Genomic DNA, 24,172 nt, shown 5'->3' on the forward strand with positions numbered 1-24,172 from the left:
CAAGATCATAAATTTACATTATAATGTCATTTCTAATACCCAGAGAATCTGCTTGACTTTGATAATTAACTGCACTTGGAAAGAGCTCCTGCAAGCCCACGAATCTGGACACAACAGTCAAAATAAGTCTCCTTTTCCCACGTTTATGATGTCCAACTCTGAATATGCCTTAGACACCTCCCTTAGGCCAAACAATCCTTCCCGAAACCCTCGGTGTCAAGAAACTCTCAGGTCCCTCCCAAGAATGTTATGGCCTGCTATAGAGGTCTGGCCAGCTACAAGAGGTACAAACAGAAAATAAAATCCTTCAATCTCCCTCAAATCGACCCCCCACAAGTTTGCTTTGAATATACTTTGTGCAAAACTGAAGATTTGAGCTAACAATGAAGCCTAGTTGTGATTCTTGAATGAAAACACCAATAAATCTCCCACATTGGATCTTTCACCAACATAGAAGATGTTCCTTGCAAGGGTTTTCGTCCTCACAAAGCCACAAGATGAACAAGTTCAACCAGCAAAATGTATTCTCAAAATCTCAAATCCAATCATATGCAAATGAGATCCAAAAATGTCTAATAGAGGCTCCCAAAAGCCCATGCCCAGCCAAAAAGGTTAATTTTAATTCAATTAAAAACTCCTTGTCTCCCTTAAGTTGGCGCCCACCCCAATAAAATCATTTTATTTAATATTTGGCACTCTAACACTTTTAATTTAACTTTGGGCACCCCATAAAGTCAATATTTAAATAAATTAAATAATGTTAAAGTTAAATATTTAATTTAACTTTATAACTTATCGTTATTTAATTAAATACACTGGACCACATTAAAACTCGTAATATCAACATCCTATGCATCCACTGACATTCCCAAAATAGAAACATTAACCATTCACCAAGTCGGTGTCCAACCTAACACTTACTAAAAATAGTATGGAAAAACTGTCCAAAACCACTCCAGAAAATGGTGTTATGCAAACCCCAACCACCTGAGCTCAATAGAACACCTACCACTGCCAAAAGTTGGATCAAACTGTCCTCATGAGTCAACTAACCCTAACTCATTAACCTACGAGAACCTACTGAATAGGCTAACAGTCCACCATGCTGAGTACTTAGGAAAGGGGCATTACATGGGCTCAGTGACCAGGCAAAAACTTGGCAAATTAAAAACCACTTAAAATCATTAGGTAAGTTAATGGGCAAGTTTCTCAACCTTCTTTGTGACTTGCAATTCCTATAAGTTTTGGGCAAGCTTTAAAACTATAATTACACCTATAAATGGGCTTACAAAAGGAAGACAAGTTGATTGTCTGTGAAACAACCTTACAAGCAAACAAAATAAATTTCAGAGCTTTAATTTCAGAAGAGTTTTACCAATAGTTCTAATTGTGTTAAAACCACCAACATGAAACTAATGCTAACTAATATTTATATAATATATCTAACACTTTACAGTTCCTAACTTTACACCATTTGAACTCAATACACTCACTTATGATAGCTAATTATTTTAAATCCTACTTTGACAATATATCCAGGCAATCATTGGCAAAAGACCCACAAAAGCAATCCCATACGATTCGTAAACATACTAAATGTGTCAATTGACTGTAGCCAAAAGACAAGCATATTGTGCAAGATATTTAGAAGGTGATTTATCAAAGACAACCATATAATGCAAGATATTATAGAAGGTGATTCATCAAATAACCTTTTGTCAAAAAGTGAATAGTCTATCTACGTAACATTTTCAATAATGGTTAAACAAAAAATTAAATACTTGGACTCAATAGATCTGGTGTCTTTCCAGAATAAGAATGAAACTAAATAAAAGACCTGAGGAAGAGCTTTAACACAGCTGCGATAGGTGTAGAGAACAGCTGCCATCTCCTTTCCCTCTTGAACCAGCACATTCTAAAAATGTAACAGCAAAAAAACATTAAGTACTCTTATGAGCAACATTATCCAGGTCAAAATTATTAGATTGTTACAGTTATAATTGATGAACTAGTAAATGGAAAATAGAAATTCGTCCAGCTTTCATACAAATGAAACAGGAAAATAAATAAGGAGAACTAACTATCCTGTATAGCAAGAAACATATAACTGTCAATGGGAGTCACATTTACAAAAGCTAGATCCAGCATTAACATGTAACCTTTTATATGGAAAACATACTCTAAATGTTGAAAAGGACTAAGAGAACAGAGGTAAATATACCAGCTGATTAATAGATTTTGTATCCTCCATCAAAGATAAACGATAAGCGGGAACATCCTCATAACCTGCAAACAGGAAACTAGCATTCATTCTATAAAACTTAAATTGTTCAATAATTATTAATTTCCTTACTGCTTCAACCATCTGTTTGTATTTTATTTCATATTACAATAAACAGAAAAATCCTTGGTAATTAATAATTAATTAATGCCCCCATAAATGTTTTGATCATTAAGCAACTATAAGAATACACACAGAATTGTGAAAAATATGCACCAGGCAAGTTTAGAAAGTGAAAGTTTGAACAATTTTACTTATTAGCAAAGCCTTGACAGTTAAAATATATAAACATACATTGACCTACAAAAATATTCATGAATTTTGGAGATAAAACCTAAGTTGCCGGTTCAGATTCGAGCACAGGTTCGGTTTTGAGAACCCGTTTCGCCGGTTCGGCAAAATTATGAAAAGGGGTTTGGCTTAAATTTGGGTTCGTTAGTACATATATATATATATATAAAAAAAAAATTAGTTATTAATATTATACATAGTTGAAAAACTCGCTGGAAAATTGTGCAACTCGTGGGTACTTGTGAGCCAACTTGACCATGAGTCACTTGCGATAAAACTCACAGACGAGTTTTCATTTAAAATTGCAAGGATTTTTAGAGTCAAAATCATGAAAAACCGCCTAAACTTGGTAAAAAAATGGCCAAAAGTAAATATAAAACAGATTTTCGAAAGAATCAAAACCCTAAAGTTATTTATTTTGTCTTTCATGCAATACCACCTTCATTTCCGAAGCACAAGGAAACATTCTTGGACACGAACTGAATTGGAAGTAAAATTGTGTGGGTTTGAAGCTGGTATCAACATCCATGATTTAGCCGGTAGCACACTTACAGATTTACAATTATAGTTAAAAGAAACATTCATGGTGTAATATTTAATATGAGACTATAAATCTCTAATAGTAATAGTAATAGACTAGAGTCTAACATATTACTAGCTTAGATTTATTAGAAACCCGAGGTCAGGTAATTTTATGTGAACTTGTAGTCAACAAATTTGCGAATTAGTCCACTAAGTTAAGAATTCAATAGTTTTCAATACAAGCCTAAAAAATTGTCAACATATCTGGGCACCACAACAGCCAAATAACTATTTTGTAACAAAGATAATAATTCTTATACCTCAAAACGAACAGGTTCACATATGCTTGAAAATCAGAAAATGGGGAAACATTAGGAAATGGAACCATTGCCAAACATCCTCATTGAGATGAGCTCATGAGCCATTACTTTGATTAACATCAAAATTAGTTTCTATTTCATGATGATATAATTCAAGATTGATTCAACCATCGTATATAGTCACTAGACCATGAATCAATTATGTTGTCCAAGGGACCAAGAGCCAACAACAAGAGCAATAGGTCCCCCTGCTGTCACTCTTTCAATCAGAAGATATTCCATAGATTTTATGTTGTAATCAATTTAAAGATATTTTATATAAATGTTCTATAGAATTAGTATATGTTCTACAAATTCGGTGTATATATGTGATTTTTAAGAATATTTTAAGAAATTATATATATATATATATATATATATAATCAATGAATTTATAAAAAAACTTTAGCAGAATCAAATTAATAATTATGAACCAAATGAAAATCTTATATTTTGTCAAATTATATACTTTTACTTTTGTGCGAGTTTCCCTAAAAATCCATTATATTTCTCTGGCAATAATTAAATCTTATTATTTCTTAAGCCTTGTGTTTACCAAAGGGATTTCCCGATGAATGGCCAACATTATATAACAAAAAAATTATTACAGATTTTTAGTGTCGAGGGTGGCGAACCCAACCCTGCACCGAGAGCAGACCCAAACCCGCATCTAGGCTCTGGGTGCTGAACCCAGAAACTTCGTATAAAACTATAACACTCTTGTGATACTTCGGCAGAATAGCAGAGTCGTTTCGTGAGACAGATATTGATAGTGTCCTTCTCAAAAAGCCTTGATTGCTTAATTTTGCCCCACATTATTGTATACATGAAAGATTTGATTCAAGTGGATGGAAAAAGGTTCTTACTATTGCAAACTGATGTGCCTTGGTGACCTTGTTCCCATGTGATTTTGGTAGAAATAGGGACTGTCAGAAAATTTGTCCTAAAATTGGTAAAATGGACAAAATCTGAATATATTATAACTGGTTATAATATCAAAAAGAACGAAAAAATGTAATGGAATGGTCATCTAAAGTTTACAATAATGAAAATAAAGATGTTTTTAAGTCTCGTGTCTAGAATTTAACTGATAAATAAACAAATTAAAATAATGTCAATGAAAGACCAAGAATAGGTAAAGAGGACTGGAACATGCATCAGGTAAAATAGCAAAGAACTATTAAGTCCTTATTCTTTCCAAGGATAAAATTATTATCCTAAACCATACTAGCCCTAAGTCTATCTCAAGTACTAATACTGAAGAGATCCATAATCAAGTCCCACCATCCGGTCAAACAAATTAGAAATGAAGAGATTGATATAAACTAAATTGCCGGATTATCTGAACTTCAAAATTCAGTCTGCAAAAAAATGGAAGCTTCATGGATGAAACTGAGGGGAAAAAAACATCTCAGTACTTGATCTCTATCACACAAATTGGGGATGAGATGAGTGTGCAATTTTGAAGGGGAAATGTACATCAGAAACAGTAAAAAACAAGTTGTGGCCGTTAAAGGAGATTCTCAGTTTTACCAGATAAGTTTACTTTAAGATGCCAAATGGTTAAAAAAGGATGGGGCAAGTTATCTTCACCAGGGTGGAAAATATGATGTGCTACTTAAAAGGATAAATCATCAGAAATAATTAAAAATTAAAAAATTAAAAAAATGTGGTTGTTGAAGAGGAAAATTCAGATCTTTAAAAAATAAACTCCTATAAAAGGTCAGATGTCAAAAATGCTTTTGTTGGAGACATGTTATATGTACCAGACCTGAAAATTGATTTAATCTCCATCATCCAAACTGTTGATTTTAAGTAATCAGATTAGCAATATAGAATGGAAAATCAGAATGCAAAGTAAATCATACACAAAACACACATGTACCCTGGGAAAACCTCCCTCTTGGAGGAAAAACCCAGCAACCCAAGATCTAGATTAGGCAATAACCAATTGAGTTTACAATGAGCTTCAACACATGAAGCTGTCAGCAAATATGCACAGAACCCTAGGGCAGATAGCAATCATAAACTTATCTGCAATACAACTGTTGCTGTGACAAGGAGGATGGCAGATTGAGGTTGCTATCTACAAGATTGATCTGCTGTCACATGGATGATGTTTCGCTGACTCTCAGATGATGTTCGCTACCCCCTTTAGACCAGTTCGCAGTCCTTCAAGGGAGTTCGCTGTCCTCTAAATGTAATTCACTAACCTCTGAGTATAATTCGCTGATCACAGAGAAGATAGGGATTATATTTCCTGAATGTGTGTATCAATGACATTAGCATAATATATATATATGAGACTCTAGCCATCAGTTTGCTTTAGGTCGGCTAGGAGTCTAATTACAATGCAAGACATAAAGTGGCGCCAAAATCAAATAACCCCACACGTTAGGATAGGGCAGGGTTAATCCTACATGAACCGCCTCACTTAGGGCACGTTAAACACAAGATGTTTAAGCCTTCTAAAGGCCGGCAGGGCTATACACACGCCAGGTGTGCTAGGTCGGCCCTAGAAAGGGCTCCGACCTAGCGACTTATAACAACACTCCCTTTTAGCTAGGGAGGAGACCTTCACAAGATCTGAGATTCATGGCTGCTCCTATGAACAATGCAAATGAATACAATCATCATGACTACTCCCATGGATGACGTTCACCATAGCTACTCCCAGAGGGTGAGCAACCATTCCATGACATCCATCATGCCTACTCGCAAAGCATGGAGGAGGGCTTTCACCTCAAACTTCTCCCAGAGAAGAGTGCATTACCACCATGCCTACTCGCAGAGGGTGGAACGAGGGCTCTAACCTCAGACTTCTCCCAGAGAAGAATGCACCACCACCATACCTACTCGCAGAGGGTGGAACGAGGGCTTTCACATCAAACTTCTCCCAGAGAAGAATGCATTACCCAAAAGATGTAGCTTCCTCTGAAGCTGAAAGAAACTGGCTCCCTTTGAGCTTGACAAGCTCCCTCTAGCATTTCCTCCTTTTAGAAAAGTAAGTCTTCATTTGACCTTTGCTCTTCTTGAGATGTCCCTATACCAACTTCGGCAGAAGAAGCAAGAGGGGTAGACCTGAATTTGCAATCCCGAGCAAAATGACCATACTTGTCACACTTAAAGCACTGGATGTGAGATAAGTCCTTCTTCCTTTTTGATTTAGGGGCAGGATCTGAGTCTCTATCTCTATCCCACTTCCTTCCTTTGCCTTTAACCATATTTAACCATATGCGAAACAAGGACTTGATTTTCTACATCATAATGATCATGCTCAATTTCTCTTGCTACCAACCGTGACTCTTCCTGTATGCAATCTGCTCTCAAAGATCTTGCACTAATTCCTTGAATGTAAGACTCCCAAGATGTCGAAAGACCATTGAGAGCAAGCATGGTCAAGTTACTATCATCAACAACCTTCCCAATGGATGAGAATTGATCTCTCAAATCAGAAATCGTCATGAAGCATGCTATGACGGATTCACCTTTCATCATCTTGATGTGATGAAGCTGTTGCTTCAAGGCCAGGGCACGGCTGGTGTTGTTGATTTTGTACATCTCTTCCAATGTCTTGAACATTTCGCTGGCAGTCTTCAGCCTGGAGATGATAGGTACAATATGATCCTTCATGGAGTCAACCAGCATTCTCTGAGATTGAAAATATATCTTCCTCCATGAAGTCTTTTCCTCTTCTACCTCAGGTTCAATGGATGATCTCTCCACAAAGTCTGCAAGATCACTTCCATTCAATGCAAGCATGATTCGGAATCTCCATGACGTGAAGTTGGATGCACCATCCAGTCTATCTTCAACCCTGAGACAATTCAACATTTCGAGTGGAGTGATGAGAGCAAATAGGAAGAGGAGGAACAACTACAATTAATCTGATTAATCCTAATTCGAACCAAGATCTTATACCATGTTGATTTTAAGTAATCAGATTAGCAATATAGAATGAAAATCAGAATGCAAAGTAAATCATACACATAACACACATGTACCCTGGGAAAACCTCCCTCTTGGAGGAAAAACCCAGCAACCAAAGATCTAGATTAGGCAATAACCAATTGAGTTTACAATGAGCTTCAACATATGAAGCTGTCAGCAAATATGCACAGAACCCTAGGGCAGATAGCAATCATAAACTTATCTACAATACAACTGTTGCTGTGACAAGGAGGATGGCAGATTGAGGTTGTTGTCTACAAGATTGATCTGCTGTCACAAGGATGATGTTTCACTGACCCTCAAATGATGTTCGCTGCCCCCTTTAGACCAGTTTGCAGTCCTTCAAGGAAGTTCGCTGTGCCTTGATAAGGTTCGCTGTCCTCTAAATGTAATTCGCTAACCTCTGAGTATAATTTGCTGATCACAGAAAAGATAGGGATTATATTTCCTGAATGTGTGTATCAATGACATTAGCATAATATATATATATATATGAGACTCTAGCCATCAATTTGCTTTAGGTCGGCTAGGAGTCTAATTACAATGCAAGACATAAAGTGGCGCCAAAATCAAATAACCCCACATTAGGATAGGGCAGGGTTAATCCACACGTTACATGAACCGCCTCACTTAGGGCACGTTAAACACAAGATGTTTAAGCCTTCTAAAGGCCGGCAGGGCTATACACACGCCAGGTGTGCTAGGTCGGCCCTAGAAAGGGCTCCGACCTAGCTACTTATAACAACACAAACAAGAACAAAAAATTATGTTGTAAAGGAGTAAATGTATCATCAGAAATTATTATAAAAAAAAACACTGTGCGGGTTGAAAGGAGGCAGATTCAAATGTTTACTATTAAAGGGCAATCATTAAAATGAAAAAAATTCTCTTGTTTTATTTTCTCTCATAAGTTAACTGTTAAGGAATAAATGCCTCATGCATCCAAATTTTCCATCACAAACTTATCTTTGATCTGAATACAGGACATGGCCTTCCCAAAAGAGTGGCACATGGATCCTTTTACGAAGCTTGTGTGAAGGGCAAGCAACAGTAGATAATTTTGAAAAAGGAAAGGTACATGCAGCAAAGAACACACATATTGATTCAGAAAAGATGTTGTTACAAGACTGCATCTGGAAGATATAAAAGACCTCCACATCATGGAGTCTACTAATTTTGCCAGAAGTCTTATTTGGTTTTCTAAAGGTATATGTGACCTCTTTTGGCTTATTGTGTTAGATATATCAGTTCCTGCATATCTAAATAAGATGTATTTAGTTCCCATTTAGCAACTGTTTCTATTTTGCTGTTGCAAATCTGCATTGAATAATATTTTGAGATAAACTTGTAAACCTATCATGAGTATACTTTTTGAATCTTCTACAAGCTGCAATATAATTAAAGTCAAATGGAATCTAGCATACATTTGAGAGCTCACTTGTTACCAAAGAGAGGGAGGCATTGGGATAAATGAACCAACTTATGATAAATGCACAAACCCACAATCTTAGATAGTTATTCCTCTAACAATGGCCAGTATTGAGGACCTGGTTAACCACTTCATATGTGTAAGCAACAAAGTTATCATTTATAAGAGGTTCCTGTATAGGACAAATTATAACATAAGACATGCATGGGGAATGACAACTACTGATAACTGGCAACAATTCACTAAACAGCATATAAAGACCCAGAAGAATGTTCATATTTTTCACCATATTCACTGATTCTTCACTATCTCAACGTGCAGCAACTTGCAAAATGCCGATAGCCAAGTTGAGGTATAAACCAAGTTTGACTGGTCGTAATGTGACAAGATCTGCTTCACAATATGGACTATAAATGATAACCCTTCAAAAGAACAGGCCCAATCAGGTCTTTTAATTGGAATAAGCTATACTCAACTCTAAATCCCAAATAAGAATTTGTTGCCCTCTTCATATAGTAAACTCTATGAAATTCGTCAATTTGCATAAGAAAGATGAGTGATTACCATTCAGGCTTTTACTCATCAAACAGGACCTAATTTTTTGTCATTCAAAAAATAACACTGGTCGATTTAAAAAATGATGAAACCTTGATGTACCACTTAAGTTCATATATATGTATATTTTTAGAGAAACCTTAAAAAGCTGCATCTCCGAACACTCAATTTTGTATATCTATCACACACTTATGCCTATTCTTCCCAAATGTTTCGACATTTTATCTTGTGTAACAAAAGTAAAACACTATTTGGAAAAGATCATTTGCATGGAAAGAAATGAGTTGAACTAATCCAAAAAGGTAATTACAAAATCACATAATTCTACAAACTCTAACCTGTCCACAGTAAAATAGAAACTATGTGCATAAAACAAACCTGCAAAAGTAATCTAGCTTTTAAATCAAGTGTGTTTATATGACAAATATGCAGTACCAATTTATGTTCAAAATCATTATATCCTGATATCATCACAAGGATTAAGGAAAAAAATCCCAAAATACCACCTATTGGACTTTGAGTTGCACATCTTCCAGTTGATAAAATAACAGATAGTCCTTGTACATCTGGTTGATCATCCTGCAAAGGAAACTAACAAAATCATATTTCATGTAATATATTAATTTAAGGGACTAGAGTCTACAGACTAATGCAATATTCCAAACCAATCATACAACTACCGACAATAGAGTCCAGCATAAAGATAAAATAGTAAGAAAGAAGTAATAGTCAGCTGCACACTTACCTGATTTGGGTTATGATAAAAAAAGACTACAATAAGTGCATTTTCCCAAAATCAAAGAGATATGAATAGACTATGTACAAATATTAAAGGAATTTAATAAAATAAGTTACTTAAAGAAACCAAGTACAGGGAACTACACAAATGGAATAAATAAAATAAAAGTTCTTTATCAAAATAAACAATTGAAATGATGAGAAATGAAGTTCTACAAAGTTCAAATATGATCAAATGCTACTCCAATATAATAAGATACCAGAAGTCATAGAAAAAAAACGTATAAAAGAGAACAGAAAAATTACATTAAGGACCAGAAAACAATTGAAGCTGAAGTTTGAGTTTCTTCCACTTAGGCAGACCCTATGTGAGAGGCCTAGTGAACAAAATAAGCCTCTAAATCTCTACAAATGCTAATGCCACCAATGTATATTCCTCTTCAAGACCCAAAGAAAGTAGGCAATAGATGTAATAAACTAAAACTGCAGTCACTCTGCAGTCTTTGCTGTCAAATTGACCACACAAAGGCAATACTCACACCATTTCCTATAATATACATCACTCAAGAGCTAAAAAAATGATGTCATGCATATTGTAGCCCTTTTGTTGCACATGCACCATTGAATGTCAAAAAGCTTATTATTGAAATCATGCAATAGTAGTCCCAACTTGAACAATCATCCTCATTATTTACTTCATACATATAAAACTCACCAAGTACTTGGGCAACTTTCTGAATCTCCACAAATCCGCAATGCAGACTCACTACAAGTGCTTCTGTTGAGAATTGAGAACATGGTTATACCAAGAGTGGGGAGGGAGGATGGGGGGTGGGGGAATCAGTATAACGTCAAACTTTTACTTTTTCAACTTAAAAACAAAAGCACATAACTTAATCCCAAAGTATATTTATTTCATATAAACATTCACATGAATTCTAACTATCATGGAAGAAAACCACAGGATATATACGTGGAAACCCTTATGGAAGAAAACCACAATAAAATAGCTCCCTTATATATAGAAATTTTCTTTTACAAATTCATAGGTATCAACCCACTAGAGGCACCAACCCCTCATTCTGTTTACGAGACACTTCCCACTAGAGGCACCAACCCCTCATTCAAATTTTCACCTTACTAATGTTGCTAAATCAATGGATGATGGATTACTATAAATCTCTTCCACAAGTCTGCTATATTGTCTTCTACAAATCTTCTATGATCTCCTCCCTAAATCTGCTATGTTCTCTTCATAAATCTGTCATAATTTCCTCTTCAAAATCTGCTATGAATTCACACTCTTCTCATTTTATCTGAAATAATGTTTCTAATACTCCTTCACTAAGTCTGCAATCTATCTCCTTATCAATTACACTTGATGTATATGCTTTGTTATCTTTGAAATCACACACCACACACTATCTTCTCTCACACAATTCCCACTCTCTTAGATATATTATTTTATTACTCACATACTTCTCTGCCCACAAAGATCTTCCTTTGTTTCACTTACTCAATCCCCACTCTCTTAAATATATTCTTTTACAAGATAGAAACTAAACTACTTGGCGGTGAACCAGCCAAGAAAATCAACAAGGATTTTCAACACAATCACTCTACCGCATATTTCAACGGGAGGACAATACATAGAAACTATCACTCCACCGCATATTTCAGTGGGAGGACAAAAGTTACAAACTGAATTACAAACAAGAAGGCGGCTATGCCATCCTCTTCCACTTGCACAGTGGGAGTTACAAATAAGAAGCAATAAGAATGATTGATCAGTACTACTGAAACAATCTTACAAATAGAGCTATGAGCATAGATAAGAAGTTAAGTGCAGATCTCAATCTATCCAAAATCACACAGCATAAACACTACTTGCTATTCTGAAACTGAAAATCAATGACACGCAGAACCAGCCACACCAGGCAACACCAAAAAACTCACAACTCACTCAATTCTACACTAAATCACACCAAATCTGAAACAAATGAAAGAAATGACATAAGCGATCAATCCCCAAACCTCAAACCAGCAACGTGAAAGCTTCAGGAGTGATGCACACAACCCAAGGTACCTCCCAAATGGTAAGGCCTGCTGTAGATTTCGATTTGCAGCAAAAAATCAGAATCACCACATCCCCATTTGCAAATTGGTGAGTTATATCGCCCAGGGAGTACGGTTGGATAGAGCCAATACCCAAAATGTGATGATCAATAGGCAGGGAGATATGAACAAAATAATGCTTCAGCCACCACGTCCAGCAACACCAAAAAATTACAGCAGCAAACAAAACTCTCCAAATCCACACAAAACGCAATCCACAGGAAACAACCAAGCCATCCAACAAAATCGAACCACAGCTAGGAGTGATGTCTCACACTCGAAACTGCAAAGGATACTCTAGGAGGTTTTCACCCTCGAAGAAGTCTGGAGTCATTCCGACAGCATAACAGTTTAAATTTTCTGGATGATCAAATGAGAGGCCAAGCACCTGTATTTATAGATTTCCCAGTCTGAAATTCAAATCCAAATTACCGCCAAATTTACCCCCTTCAATTTGCATTTCATTTCCCCAAGGTGAACCCAAGTATGGTGTCCCACTCATAAGGCAAAATCACGCCTAGAGGGAAAAGACCACGATTTTTTGGCATGTAAATACACTTTGTTAAATAAAATAATGTCTCCACATTCACTCTTTGGCGTACCCCCTCATAACATAAATATTTCGCCCAGCACACTTCGGAAAACGACATTATGCTCAATTCTCAATAAAATAATTAAATATTTAACCTTAGGATAAGGAAATAATATTTAATTAAATAACTTATAGCTCCAATACTGGTTATCATCAAAATCAAGGATGAAGCTGAGCAATGAAAACCACTGAACTGAATTGGATCAGGACCCTTCCAAGACTGCCAAAAATAGCAACGCTCAAACTGCTACTTACTAAAAATAGTAAATCATGAAATACTGCTCCGAAAAGCATGATCTTCGCACCCAGAGAAAGAGCTTGGAAAGCTCGGTAAAACTGTACCATCCAGTCAGCCAAACCCTAACTTACTAAAAATAGTAAGTATGCGAACCTCAACTGAATGCAATGCATGTATCATCACTGTGAAGCTCTCTGGAAACCCAGAAAAACTCCACAATTAAAAATTCTAGACTCCAACTGCTTCCCACTCAAAATCCTCCCGAAAGATGGAAACCCTAATTCTGCCAAAAATAGCCTACGGGCCTCCTGAATAGGCTATTCTCCACCAAGAATGATCACTGGTTGGAAGGGGACATTACATAATTTAAGATATATAAATATACATAACTAACTATATATATGTACGGGCATACCCGTACCCGTACCCATACCCAAGGAAAAAAAAATTGTCGTACCCGTATTTGTATCTGTACCCGAATCGGTAACTTAGCCAAGACCTTATCAATGTATCTCTTGTGACAATTTGATCTCTCTTTTCTAGTTTTCTGCCTATCTCGGATTATTGTAATACCAATTACAAAGAATTCTCTTTGCTACCCCCAAATCCTTCATTGCAAACTTGTGAGCTAATTGTTGTTTTAGATTACTAACAACATTCATACTAGTGCCTATCACTAGCATATTATCAACATATAGCAGCAATAAAACAAACTCACCATTGTCCAACACTTTATAGTAGACACACGGATCAGATTCACATCTGATGAAATGTTGCTCAACCATGAAGGAATCAAACTTCAAATACCATTACCACAAAGCTTGTTTGAGTCCATGCAAGCTTCTCCTCAATCTGCAATACAAATTCTCTTGGCATTCTTTCTCAAAACCTTTAGGTTGTTGCATATACAATTCCTCTTGTATGTCGCCATGGAGAAACGTAGGCTAATATCAAGTTGCTCTAATTCGAGGTCATACACCACCACCAAGCCCAATGGCAAACCCAAGACTACTCGAATGGTAGTCATCTTCACAACCGATGAGAAAATTTCATTAGAATCTATCCCTTTCTACTAGTCATACCCTTCACCACCAATCTGGCCCTATAGCATTTCTTGCCTGCCTCTTCTTTCAATCTATACACCCATCCATTTTTCAAAGCTCTTCAATTGGGTGGAACCTTCACCAAATCCCATGTGTGATTGGCCATCAACAAATCCATTTCCTCCTTCATTGCATCCATCCATTTCTCACAATTGGCATCTTTGCAAGTATCTTTAAAAGTAGTTGGCTCCACTAAATTATTGATTAGCAAATGATGGATAAAGTCATTGAGCTTTGTTGGAGGTTGACGCTCCCGGGTGGGCCTCCTCAATTGAGGTGCTAACTCCTGTGAAATCTCCTTTGAATTTCTTTGCCCTCCATGATTTGTATGCTAGAAACTACTCCCCTATGTACCAACATTATTACTTTGCATATTACCAACATCACCAAAATTACCAACTGTTGTGATGTTTTCACACATCGCCCCATACCAAATGGGGACCCCCACTTTTCGCTTTCTGGCTTAGGTGTCTTGGGTTTAGTTTTTTCAAGCTTGGTGATAATTTCATAGTTTTAGACCTTTCCTTATGAGAAGGATGATTCCTGTTAGTCAGAGATAAGGTAAGTTTTGAGTCAAATAGGTGGGATCAAGTCAAGAGGTCTTGTTTCAAATCCGAAATCATGATTAAGTGTCAAGACTTAGAATTGAAGGGTGAGATTGTAAAAGTTATCAATATTGTCAAAATGTTGCAAAATCTTGTAAATGTTGTCAAACTGGTCACAGTTGTCAGAATGCAAGGTGTTGTTGAGATTGAGTCATGAGGAAGTAAGAGGTGCTTTGATTATTTTTGGAGTGGAATTGCAAGGTCCCCTTGCGATTTCGCCCAATATTAAATTTAACAGTTGCAATGCATGACTTGTGTGGAATTTATTGCACAACCTTAGAGGATTTCCACCCTTGTAACCTCTTTCATTGCATGAGCATGATGGATTTCTGCCCTTTGGTTTATACACAAACATCCTTAAAGTCTGACCTCCGCTTTTAATGCACATACATGGTGGAAATCTGACCTTGCCTTTGCAATCAATACTTGAATGTTGTCAATTTCTGACCTTGATGTTTATGCCTGAGATGTGTAGAAATCCGACTCAGCGAGCAGTGCATAGACAATAGGAAAACCCGACCTTAGTTTTAATGCATGAATAAAGGAAAATACCAATCTTAGCTCATGCATAAGGTCTTGAAATTTCCAATCCCTTTAGTGCATACATCCAATCATTGAATCTATACATAGACACCATCAAATGCCAACCTTTAGCTATGCACAGCTTCATGAAAATCCCGCTATGTATTACATAAGATCTTGCAACTTCCGCCATCTTACATGACATGGTGATATTTCTGCCAAATTACATGACATGATGAAAAACCCGCAATCTTACATGACCCTATGAAAATTCCAAAATCTTGCATGGGCAAGTGAAAAATCCGAAAATTTTGCATCACTGCTGGTAAAACCCGAAGTCAGAGCAGAGCAGATTAATAATTCAAGGCAATTTGAGGTGTGGTGGATTGAAAACGCACCACCATATATATATATATATATATAAACCTGATTAAATTGAGAATTTTGAATTTTAAAAAACAAATAATAGGTGAAATGAACCCAGCTGACCCGAATTTGATTTCAAATTATTTAAATTTCAAATAATTAAAGCCAAGTCAGCCTTATTCAAAGTGCAAATCCAAGAGTAAAGTATAAATTAAGGATTGAATTGTTCATTTCAACATCATTTCATTCATTGCAAATCAAAGCAAATTATCCAGCAGAGCAGAGCAGACCTGGGCGAGTTATTATCAGCAGACCTAGGGCAAGTTTGGAGGGTTAACTGAACTTAATTCCCTGATTTAAGTTACCAGTTTCAGATCAGTGAGGTGTGAATCAGACCTGCAACACTGATGTTTCCAAGCCTGAACTTCCATTTCTAGGCTTGCAAGGATTATGAATGATGAAATTTGTGAATAAATTGATGGTGTTATTTTCATTTCATATGTGTTTGATTCAATACTTGTTTGTTTTGCAGGTCTGATACAAGGAAGGGAAACATAATAATCAAGCTTGAGGAGAAAGAAGATGCAACTTGGAAGATGTAACTTGCAAAGATATCAAGAACTCAACACTTTGAAGTATTGCAACATGAAGGGAATCATAAGGAGGGAGGACGTTATTTCTTGTTCACCATGCAATCCCGCCCATCTCACTAGCAAGGGTGTTATTTCACCTTCCATGTGCAAACCCACCCAAGGAATACATTCCCTTTCCATGCTCCAGGTCTGCTCAAGAAAGAATTTCTTGACAAGGTAGAAGATGCACTCTAACAAGGTGTACTGAATTGGTTAAGTCTCAATGATAAAGGCATTGATCCACCTCCATGTTGCAATGCCGCTCCTTTCAAGGAATCATGGCTAGCAACTTCAAATGACGATGAACATAAAGAATTCCCAAACATGAAAACAAGGCAAGCAAACAAATGAAGGAGAATGATATCCCACTAGTATATGGGAATCAAGAAAAATCAAGGTCGAGATATTCAAGATGATGGTGGAACAAATCAAGCGTAACATCAAGAACATAAGTTGAATTTCCTTCCTTCATGCCAAATCCACCCAAAGTTTTGAAAGAAGAAATTAATAAGTTAAGAAGAGAGAGCGCTATTTCCGCATCATATTGCAATTCCGCCGAAGGCTATTGACAACATTGAAAGTGCAAATGAAAGGTTTGTTAAGGAAACTAAGGAGGGCGTTAATTCACCAACTTCTTGCAATTCTGCCTTTGTAAAGGAATTGTGACTAAGGATGTACATGCTAAGGCTTGCAAAGGATGAAAAGCTAGACTTCACAAGGCAAGAAAGAGGTTGATATCTACATGCAATGATGGCAAATGAGGAATTCATCACCAATGATATGCAAGAGGATGAACAAAAGATGACATCAAGAGTGACTTCATCACTTGAAGAGAATGATCAAGACATTGCAACAAGAGCAAGATTCGACATTACAATGATGAAGGCAATTTTGCAACAATCTTGAATTTCTTTCGAAAATCCAAGATCCTAAGGTCAAGGTCCAGGACATTCAAAGTTAATTCCAAAATTGAGGATGGAAATGTATCACAAGAAGGTGAATTCCCAAGTACGAATATGGAAGATTGAAAGTGATCAAGGATATTATGATAGTTTCAAAAGAGTTAAGCAGAGTTAGAGACTTGATCATGATGATGCAATTTGGCAATATGAACCATCACAATCAGTCAAAAGGCCACATGATAATATTGAGTATCAAGAGATATTGCTCAAGGTGGGACACTTCTTTGTGATGATCTACAAGTTGTGCATGTTGAGTTGGCATTCAATCATCATCCACCAATCAAATCATTGCAAGTCAAAGTGTCCAAGTGCATTAAACCCAATTCATCAACAATCACACATGTGGGGGGCACTTAGTTCAAAGTGCCTAACCTCATTTCCTATCGGTCCTTCACCTAGAAAGGCATGTAATCAAAGCAATGTAATGATCTCATTGGTCAAGAGGGAGTTAATTGTAACTAACCCTAATTAGGGTTTTATTGTGAAATCTTGGCCGTTGATTTGAGAATCAATCAAAGCCATTGAATTGTAAAGAGACCTCTATATAAGGCGCAAATTTCTCATTTGTAAAGGTTTATAGTTGATCAATAGACAATAGATAGTTAGTAGACAGTTGATAGTTAGAAGTAGAGTAGGAAGAGGAAAGAAGGAATTGTTGCCATGACTATGTTGACATCAATACATAAGTTTCATTAAGTTATAGTGGTTCTTTGTGTTGTGTTCTACATTTTGCATGGTTTCTTGTTACTTCTTAGTTAGTTGAAGTTCACTGATTTGAATGGAGAGACCCATTGATATATGATAAATTCCTTGGTTCATACTTTCTGTGGTTTGCTAATTGTAAGCTACAATGCAAAGTTAGCTTGAACCTCATTATTGCTAAGTTCGATTATGAATGTTTCATTTGGATTGTGCCCACATTGGGTATTTGAATCATTGGTTCATGGTATGAAAATATTTCATTTCCTTGGGAGATTGCACCAGCGTTGTGTAGTTGTTGTTATCATAGTGAAGCGAAGCTTGGTTTTAAGGAGTTTGTCTATCAAAGCATTATTCATTATCATCATTGTCCTTAGGTGTTAGATTAGTCTCTCTAGACCTTATCCCTTTTGATCTTTGTTTGACTTTGAGTTAGTGTAGGAAGAAAGCATCACTGAATTGCTACATCAGATGATCAAGTTCCAGCTATGATTCATAAATGTAAGTCCCTTTGTGATACCAACATATCACATCATTACAACTAAGTCTATCCATGTGCATTGTCAAGACTTGACTAAAGAAACCTTGGGGTAAACTTATTTGATCATATTGTTTAGCACATAAGGTTTCCTTGTTCAAGATAGGATAGAATAGTTAGTATTTTATTATGTGTTCGAAGTGCATAAAAAACACATCAATACCAACATTACTTTGCTTAATACCCTGCATCCCCAATTGACAAAAAATTGTTTATGATTGTTGATTGTAATTCCTTGGTAATTCCCTAAATGCCTGCAAGGTACCAAAGTTACCCATGCCATGGTTTGGAGTCAACAAATTTGGGGGCCGCGAGTTTGGGAAATTTTCCAATTGATTGGGCAGCTCTTTCACAAACTGCTCTTCACCAACAACCCATCCCAAGCTTGATGTAGAAGAGTTGGGGGGCAATTTTGGATCGTGCAAAGGCTACAAGTTTGTATTTTGTGGCTCTTTCAATATTTGTGGCAAGTTTGAAATGGGTGGGGACCACGTGGGATCCACCTCACCCATAGCGAACATAACAAGGGCAAGTGAAAACAAATGTTGAGTAGGTTGTGATGAAGATGAACCATGTGGGGGCAAAATAATAGCAGTGGGTGATGAGAACTGTGAGAGCCGCAACAAAACAAAATTATGCCACTCTTGTAGTATGTGCAACTCTTGCCTTAGCTGTGGGAGGTGCAAATCATGGGAAGGCCACGTGGGATGAGCTTCTCCCACAATTCGAGTCATAGTAGGCAAGGAAATAGCTTGCGTGGGATGCAAGACTCCCACTTGATTTGTGGCTCCAGCTAATCCTTGGACAAAGTACGAAGAAAGTGCAAGAGATAGACATAATGAATTATACTGCAAATTTCCTACAAGTGCTTGTAGATTTTGACCATTACCGTTTGTAATATCAGCCAAAGGTATATATTATTTTGCTTGCGTCCCCTGTGCTTGCAAACCTAGCATTATTTTTTCATTAAATATGACATCCCAACTGCAAACTAACTATTCCCACAACTGATAGCCATACTGCTCTTCACCATAGCCAATGGAAATACTTCTTTTGATTTGGCATCCAATTTTGTTCTCTTCTCCTTGGGAATGTGAGCAAATGCCTCATAGTGAAGACTCATAAATGATTGCGGAAATCCTTCTCCTCAACTACTTCTCCAAAATGTCAAAATCCAATCAAAATGAAGAGCCTCAATTGATCAAGTACACCACTATATTAACTACCTCCACCCAAAACTCCTTACCCAAGCCTACATTAGAGATCATTCTTAGAGCTCTCTCCATGATTATTCGATTCAACCTCTCAACTGCACCATTTTCTTGAGAAGTGAATGGAACAATTTTAATACGTTGGATGCCATTATCTACACAAAAGTTGTCAAAGTCCAAAGAGAAAAACTCTCCACCATTATCCATTTTCAAATATTTGATTTTATTACCAATTTGATTTTTAGCAATTGCTTTGAAGACTTTAAATTTGCTAAATACTTTTGATTTCCTATTGAGTATATAAACCCAAGCTTTGCAAGTGCAATCATCAAGAAAACTAAGAAAGTAATTTGCCCCTCCAATAGAGGTTAACTTCATAGGACTAAATACGTCTGAGTGCACGAGCTCCAAATGCCTTGTCTTCTTGTTATGCCCAATTTTCGAAAAATTGATCTGCCTTTGTTTGCCATAGACACAATGCTCACACAATTCTAAATCAACATATTTCAAGCTTGGGAGTTGATTCCTTTTGAGCAAAATTTCAAGTGCCTTCTTGCTCATATGCCCAAGCCTCTTATGCCAAAGCTTCGTCCCACCATCGCAACTCCCACTTCAGCATGGCTCTCTAGCACATATAAAGTGTCCAGTTTGTTGCCTCTTGCAATCACTAAGGCTCCTTTGGTCACCTTCCAAGTGTTTCAAGAAAAAGTGATGCTACATCCTTGAGCATCAAGCTGTCCCACACAAATTGGATTCCTTTTGAGCTTAGGAACATGTCTCACATCCTGCAACAACCACTTATTTCCATTTTTTAATCTTGACATAACGTCACCTTTACCAATGATATCACATGGTTCTGTCACCAAGGTAAACCTAACCAAGTTTGCCTTCTTGATAGCTTTTGAAAGCTTCCCAGCATGAGGTTGCATGAAAAAAAGCATCGGAGTCCACACCCACAAATCAGTTATAGTTTCACTTGTTGACAAGACTAATGCACCTTCATCCTCTTTATATGCGGTGTTCATTTCGTTGTCATTTGACTAATTTTGCACCTTCTTGTATGACCAACAATTCTTCTTGGTGTGTGCTCCTTTGCTACAAAACCAGCAACCTCCATTTCTTCCTCTAGACTTAGATCTGTTGGCAAATTTAGATCTTAGATCTGTTGGCAGATTTAGATCTTCTCCTCTTATTATATTTACCTCTTTCTTGAGGTCTCCTTCCAAAAATCAAAGCATCACCAAATGAGTTTCCTTTATTTTTCCTCCTCATGTCTTCACTAAGGAGAGTACCGACAACATCATCGAATTTCAATATGCTTTTACCAGACACCAAATTGTTGATTGCCATCACTACTTCTCAGCTATCCGATAGACAGCACAACAATAAAATGGCTTTGATTTCATCATCCAGATTTATGTTCATGGAAATCAATCGGTTGATTAATGTTGAATTCATTTAGGTGATTTGACATTTTGCCTCCTTCGTTCATCTTAAAATTATACAATTTCTTCATGAGGAAAACCTTGTTTGAAGTGGAAACCATTTCATACATATTAGACAATTTATCTCACAATCCTTTTGTTGTCTTTTCCGTTGCAACATCAAATAATACATTACTGGATACAAAGAGGATGATGATTGCTCTTGCTTTCTTGTCCAATTTCCCCCACTCCTCATCAGCCATCGTAGTTGGCTTCTTGACTTTACCTTCCAGTGAGGTAGAGAGGTCTCTTTCAATCAGCAACGATTCCATCTGCATCTTCCACATTCCAAAATTCAGCCCTGAGAATTTTTCAATTCTCCATTTATCCATCTTTTCCATCTTCCTAAAAACTCTTCACAAATTCCGACTCAGCTTGTTCACAGAGCTCTAATACCAATTGTTAAATTCAAAGTGCAAATAAACAATTAAAAAATTCAAAATTAAAGATGCAAGACAAATCAAATAGAAAACACAGAACACCAGATTTACGTGGTTCACCAAAATTGGCTACATCCACAAGGAGCGGGGGAAATCTCTTTTATTATATCTTTGTTCTGATCTTTACACATACAACAGCTAATGCTTCAGCAATACACATGACAACATGATTCATATATTCAGAAAAGGATTTAAAAAATCTTTTAAAGAGCTCTTTATAATTCCTGAAAGATATGGTGAATTTATAGATTTTTAGGTGAAAACATGAATGACCAAGATTGATTTAATCAATCTGGAAAAGTAAAACTTTGATTTAGAAGTAAATAGTTTAATTGAGTAGTTATATGATTAGTTAAAGTTGGAACTACCTAAATTAACATGACTGAAACCTAAGATTAACTGATTAGTTAACTGACTCTGAAAATTGGATCAAAATAATTCGAATAATTTAGTTATTTTAATTGGATGTACATGAATTAATTAAGAGTCGATTAATTAATTAGACATAAGGTGATTTAAGAGGAATGAAAAAAATTAATTAATATAATATAATCAATTAATCGACAAAATGAATTAACAGGATGACGTTAGTAAATCAGTGGCAGGATGAGACGATCAGAATAATCTGAACAACAGAATTAGTCGATGGACAAATAATGATAGAATTGATCAATTGGAACAACAGAATTAATCGACTAAGATGATGACGGATTTAACTGATAAAGTAGCGACCTGATAGTTATAAAATTCCACTATGCATCTCTTTATCGGTATTCAAAGGAAATGTTGAGACATTTTACATTATGTTTTCAGGTTTAAGGCTCCACGGGAAGATGTTTTCTCAATACTTCTGAAGAAAGCATATTTTCTTAATACTTCTAGCTAACGCTAAGTAAGCTCCAACTACCTTTGTTATTAATCATGCTTGTACTCCAATAACGAGAGAAATTGTACATGATTAGCTTGAAAAGGAGATTCTAACAGTTACAGGTAAATAGCGACACTAATTTGCAACGAGCCATTTGAGCTCCATAACTAATAGCAGGGATAACTATTTAATCATAAAAAACAGATTAGAATACGATGAAGCGCTTAAATTGCAGAGAGGAAAAAGGGAAAAAAAACAAATGCTTATAAGAATTAATTACCTCCAAAGAGAATGTGGAGAGAGCTGCCACGGCATCTTCCAGGGGGACTGCCATACCTTAAAATTCTGCAAATGCAATGCATTGTATGTAAGGGTTTGTAACGTTTAATTAATGCAAAACAAAATTGCAGAGATGTTAACATGAGCTAAAAATTATACAATAAATGAACAACGGACTGTATTAGGGGCAGGAAGAAGGCTTTGGAAGCTCGTGCAGAGCGGATCGACGGATTATTGCAGGCTTGCAGAAGCTTTCAAAACCCTGAACGTAGAGCCGAGCTTAAACAGCTTGCAGCTCTTTGCACTGCTAAGAGCAAGTGTTTCTTCTTCAGTAAATGTGAGCGGATATGATGAAATTGAGTTGTTCGGATGTTAACTACATTGCCCCCTAACTGATGCAGAGCAGTGTTAGGCGCCTTTCCTTTTCTTCTCCACTTAGACGTAATAGAGAAGTACTTGATCTATGTCGTAACTTGTAAGGAAATATATTATTTCACTTTACATCATAGTGCCGTTGAATAATGAATCATGATTTAGATGTTTAAATGGTCTCTCGTTGTCGAAAAGCAATGTTAAAGAGCACTTCCATGAGCACCATGGAGGGTCAATGCACTTAGGTTGTTCGGCTGGAATAGGCTGATGTTTACTTAATGTAGCTTAATATGTATCAAGTGTCTCTTGAACTGTGTAGATTGCATCTTATTTATTGGGGCGTGTAAATGCACTTCTTATTTATTGGGGCGTGTAAATGCACTTAGGTTGTTAGGCTGGAATATGCTGATGTTTACTTAATGTACCTTAATATGTATCAAGTGTCTCTTGAACTAAGTTGATTGCTTCTTATTTATTGGGGCGTGTAATTAATGTAGGTTGATCCCCTAAATAGTTAAATTGGTTATAATAATAATAATAATATTAATTATAATTTTATTTTTATTTTTATATTTTAAATTTAATATAGATATTATAAATAAGTTTATTTTAAAAAGATAAATATTGGTATGGAAATTTTTATATTATATAAATTAGATAGATATTTATATTTGTAATTTGAGTGTAGATAATTCATAAAAGTAATGAATTCATAGATCTTAAAACAACATAATATGTATCTATCATAATGTACATTAAAGAGCAAACAAATTTAACACCACATCAATAATAAGAAATATAATGTTTATATGGTATTAGTTTATGGCAGTAATATGATAGTTTTGTTGTTGGTGTTTTGTTTATGTTGTTTTTTTCAAGTGTTATATGTAATTTTTATTGAATTATGTACTATTTTTTTTCTTATTCCAATAAATAATAATGATTAATTCATAAATAATTAGAGATAATAATGTAGATTCTTCATGACTCGAACACCAAATTAAACTGCACTAAACCCAC

The 24,172-nt window shown here is 36.1% G+C and overlaps 1 protein-coding gene across 3 annotated transcripts in view; it reads right to left on the reverse strand.

The window, feature by feature from the left end:
- Positions 1 to 23,295, reverse strand: part of LOC131074633 (protein PIR) — a 316,612-nt gene extending 293,317 nt beyond the window's left edge. The window contains exons 1-5 of one of the 3 annotated variants that reach the window (XM_058011289.2): positions 22,958 to 23,295; positions 22,782 to 22,846; positions 9,895 to 9,967; positions 2,222 to 2,286; positions 1,838 to 1,915 (exon numbers count right to left, since the gene is read on the reverse strand). In XM_058011289.2, the coding sequence (XP_057867272.2) occupies positions 1,838 to 1,915; positions 2,222 to 2,286; positions 9,895 to 9,967; positions 22,782 to 22,835 (270 nt within the window). In that variant the 5' untranslated portion in view covers positions 22,836 to 22,846; positions 22,958 to 23,295. Of the gene's footprint in view, positions 1 to 1,837; positions 1,916 to 2,221; positions 2,287 to 9,891; positions 9,968 to 22,781; positions 22,847 to 22,939 lie in introns of all 3 variants that reach the window. The other 2 variants (XM_058011287.2, XM_058011288.2) reach the window with 2 other exon arrangements.
- Positions 23,296 to 24,172: the final 877 nt, after the last annotated feature.

The sequence above is a fragment of the Cryptomeria japonica genome, chromosome 1, assembly GCF_030272615.1.
Source record: "Cryptomeria japonica chromosome 1, Sugi_1.0, whole genome shotgun sequence".
Classification (NCBI taxonomy): Eukaryota; Viridiplantae; Streptophyta; class Pinopsida; order Cupressales; family Cupressaceae; genus Cryptomeria; species Cryptomeria japonica.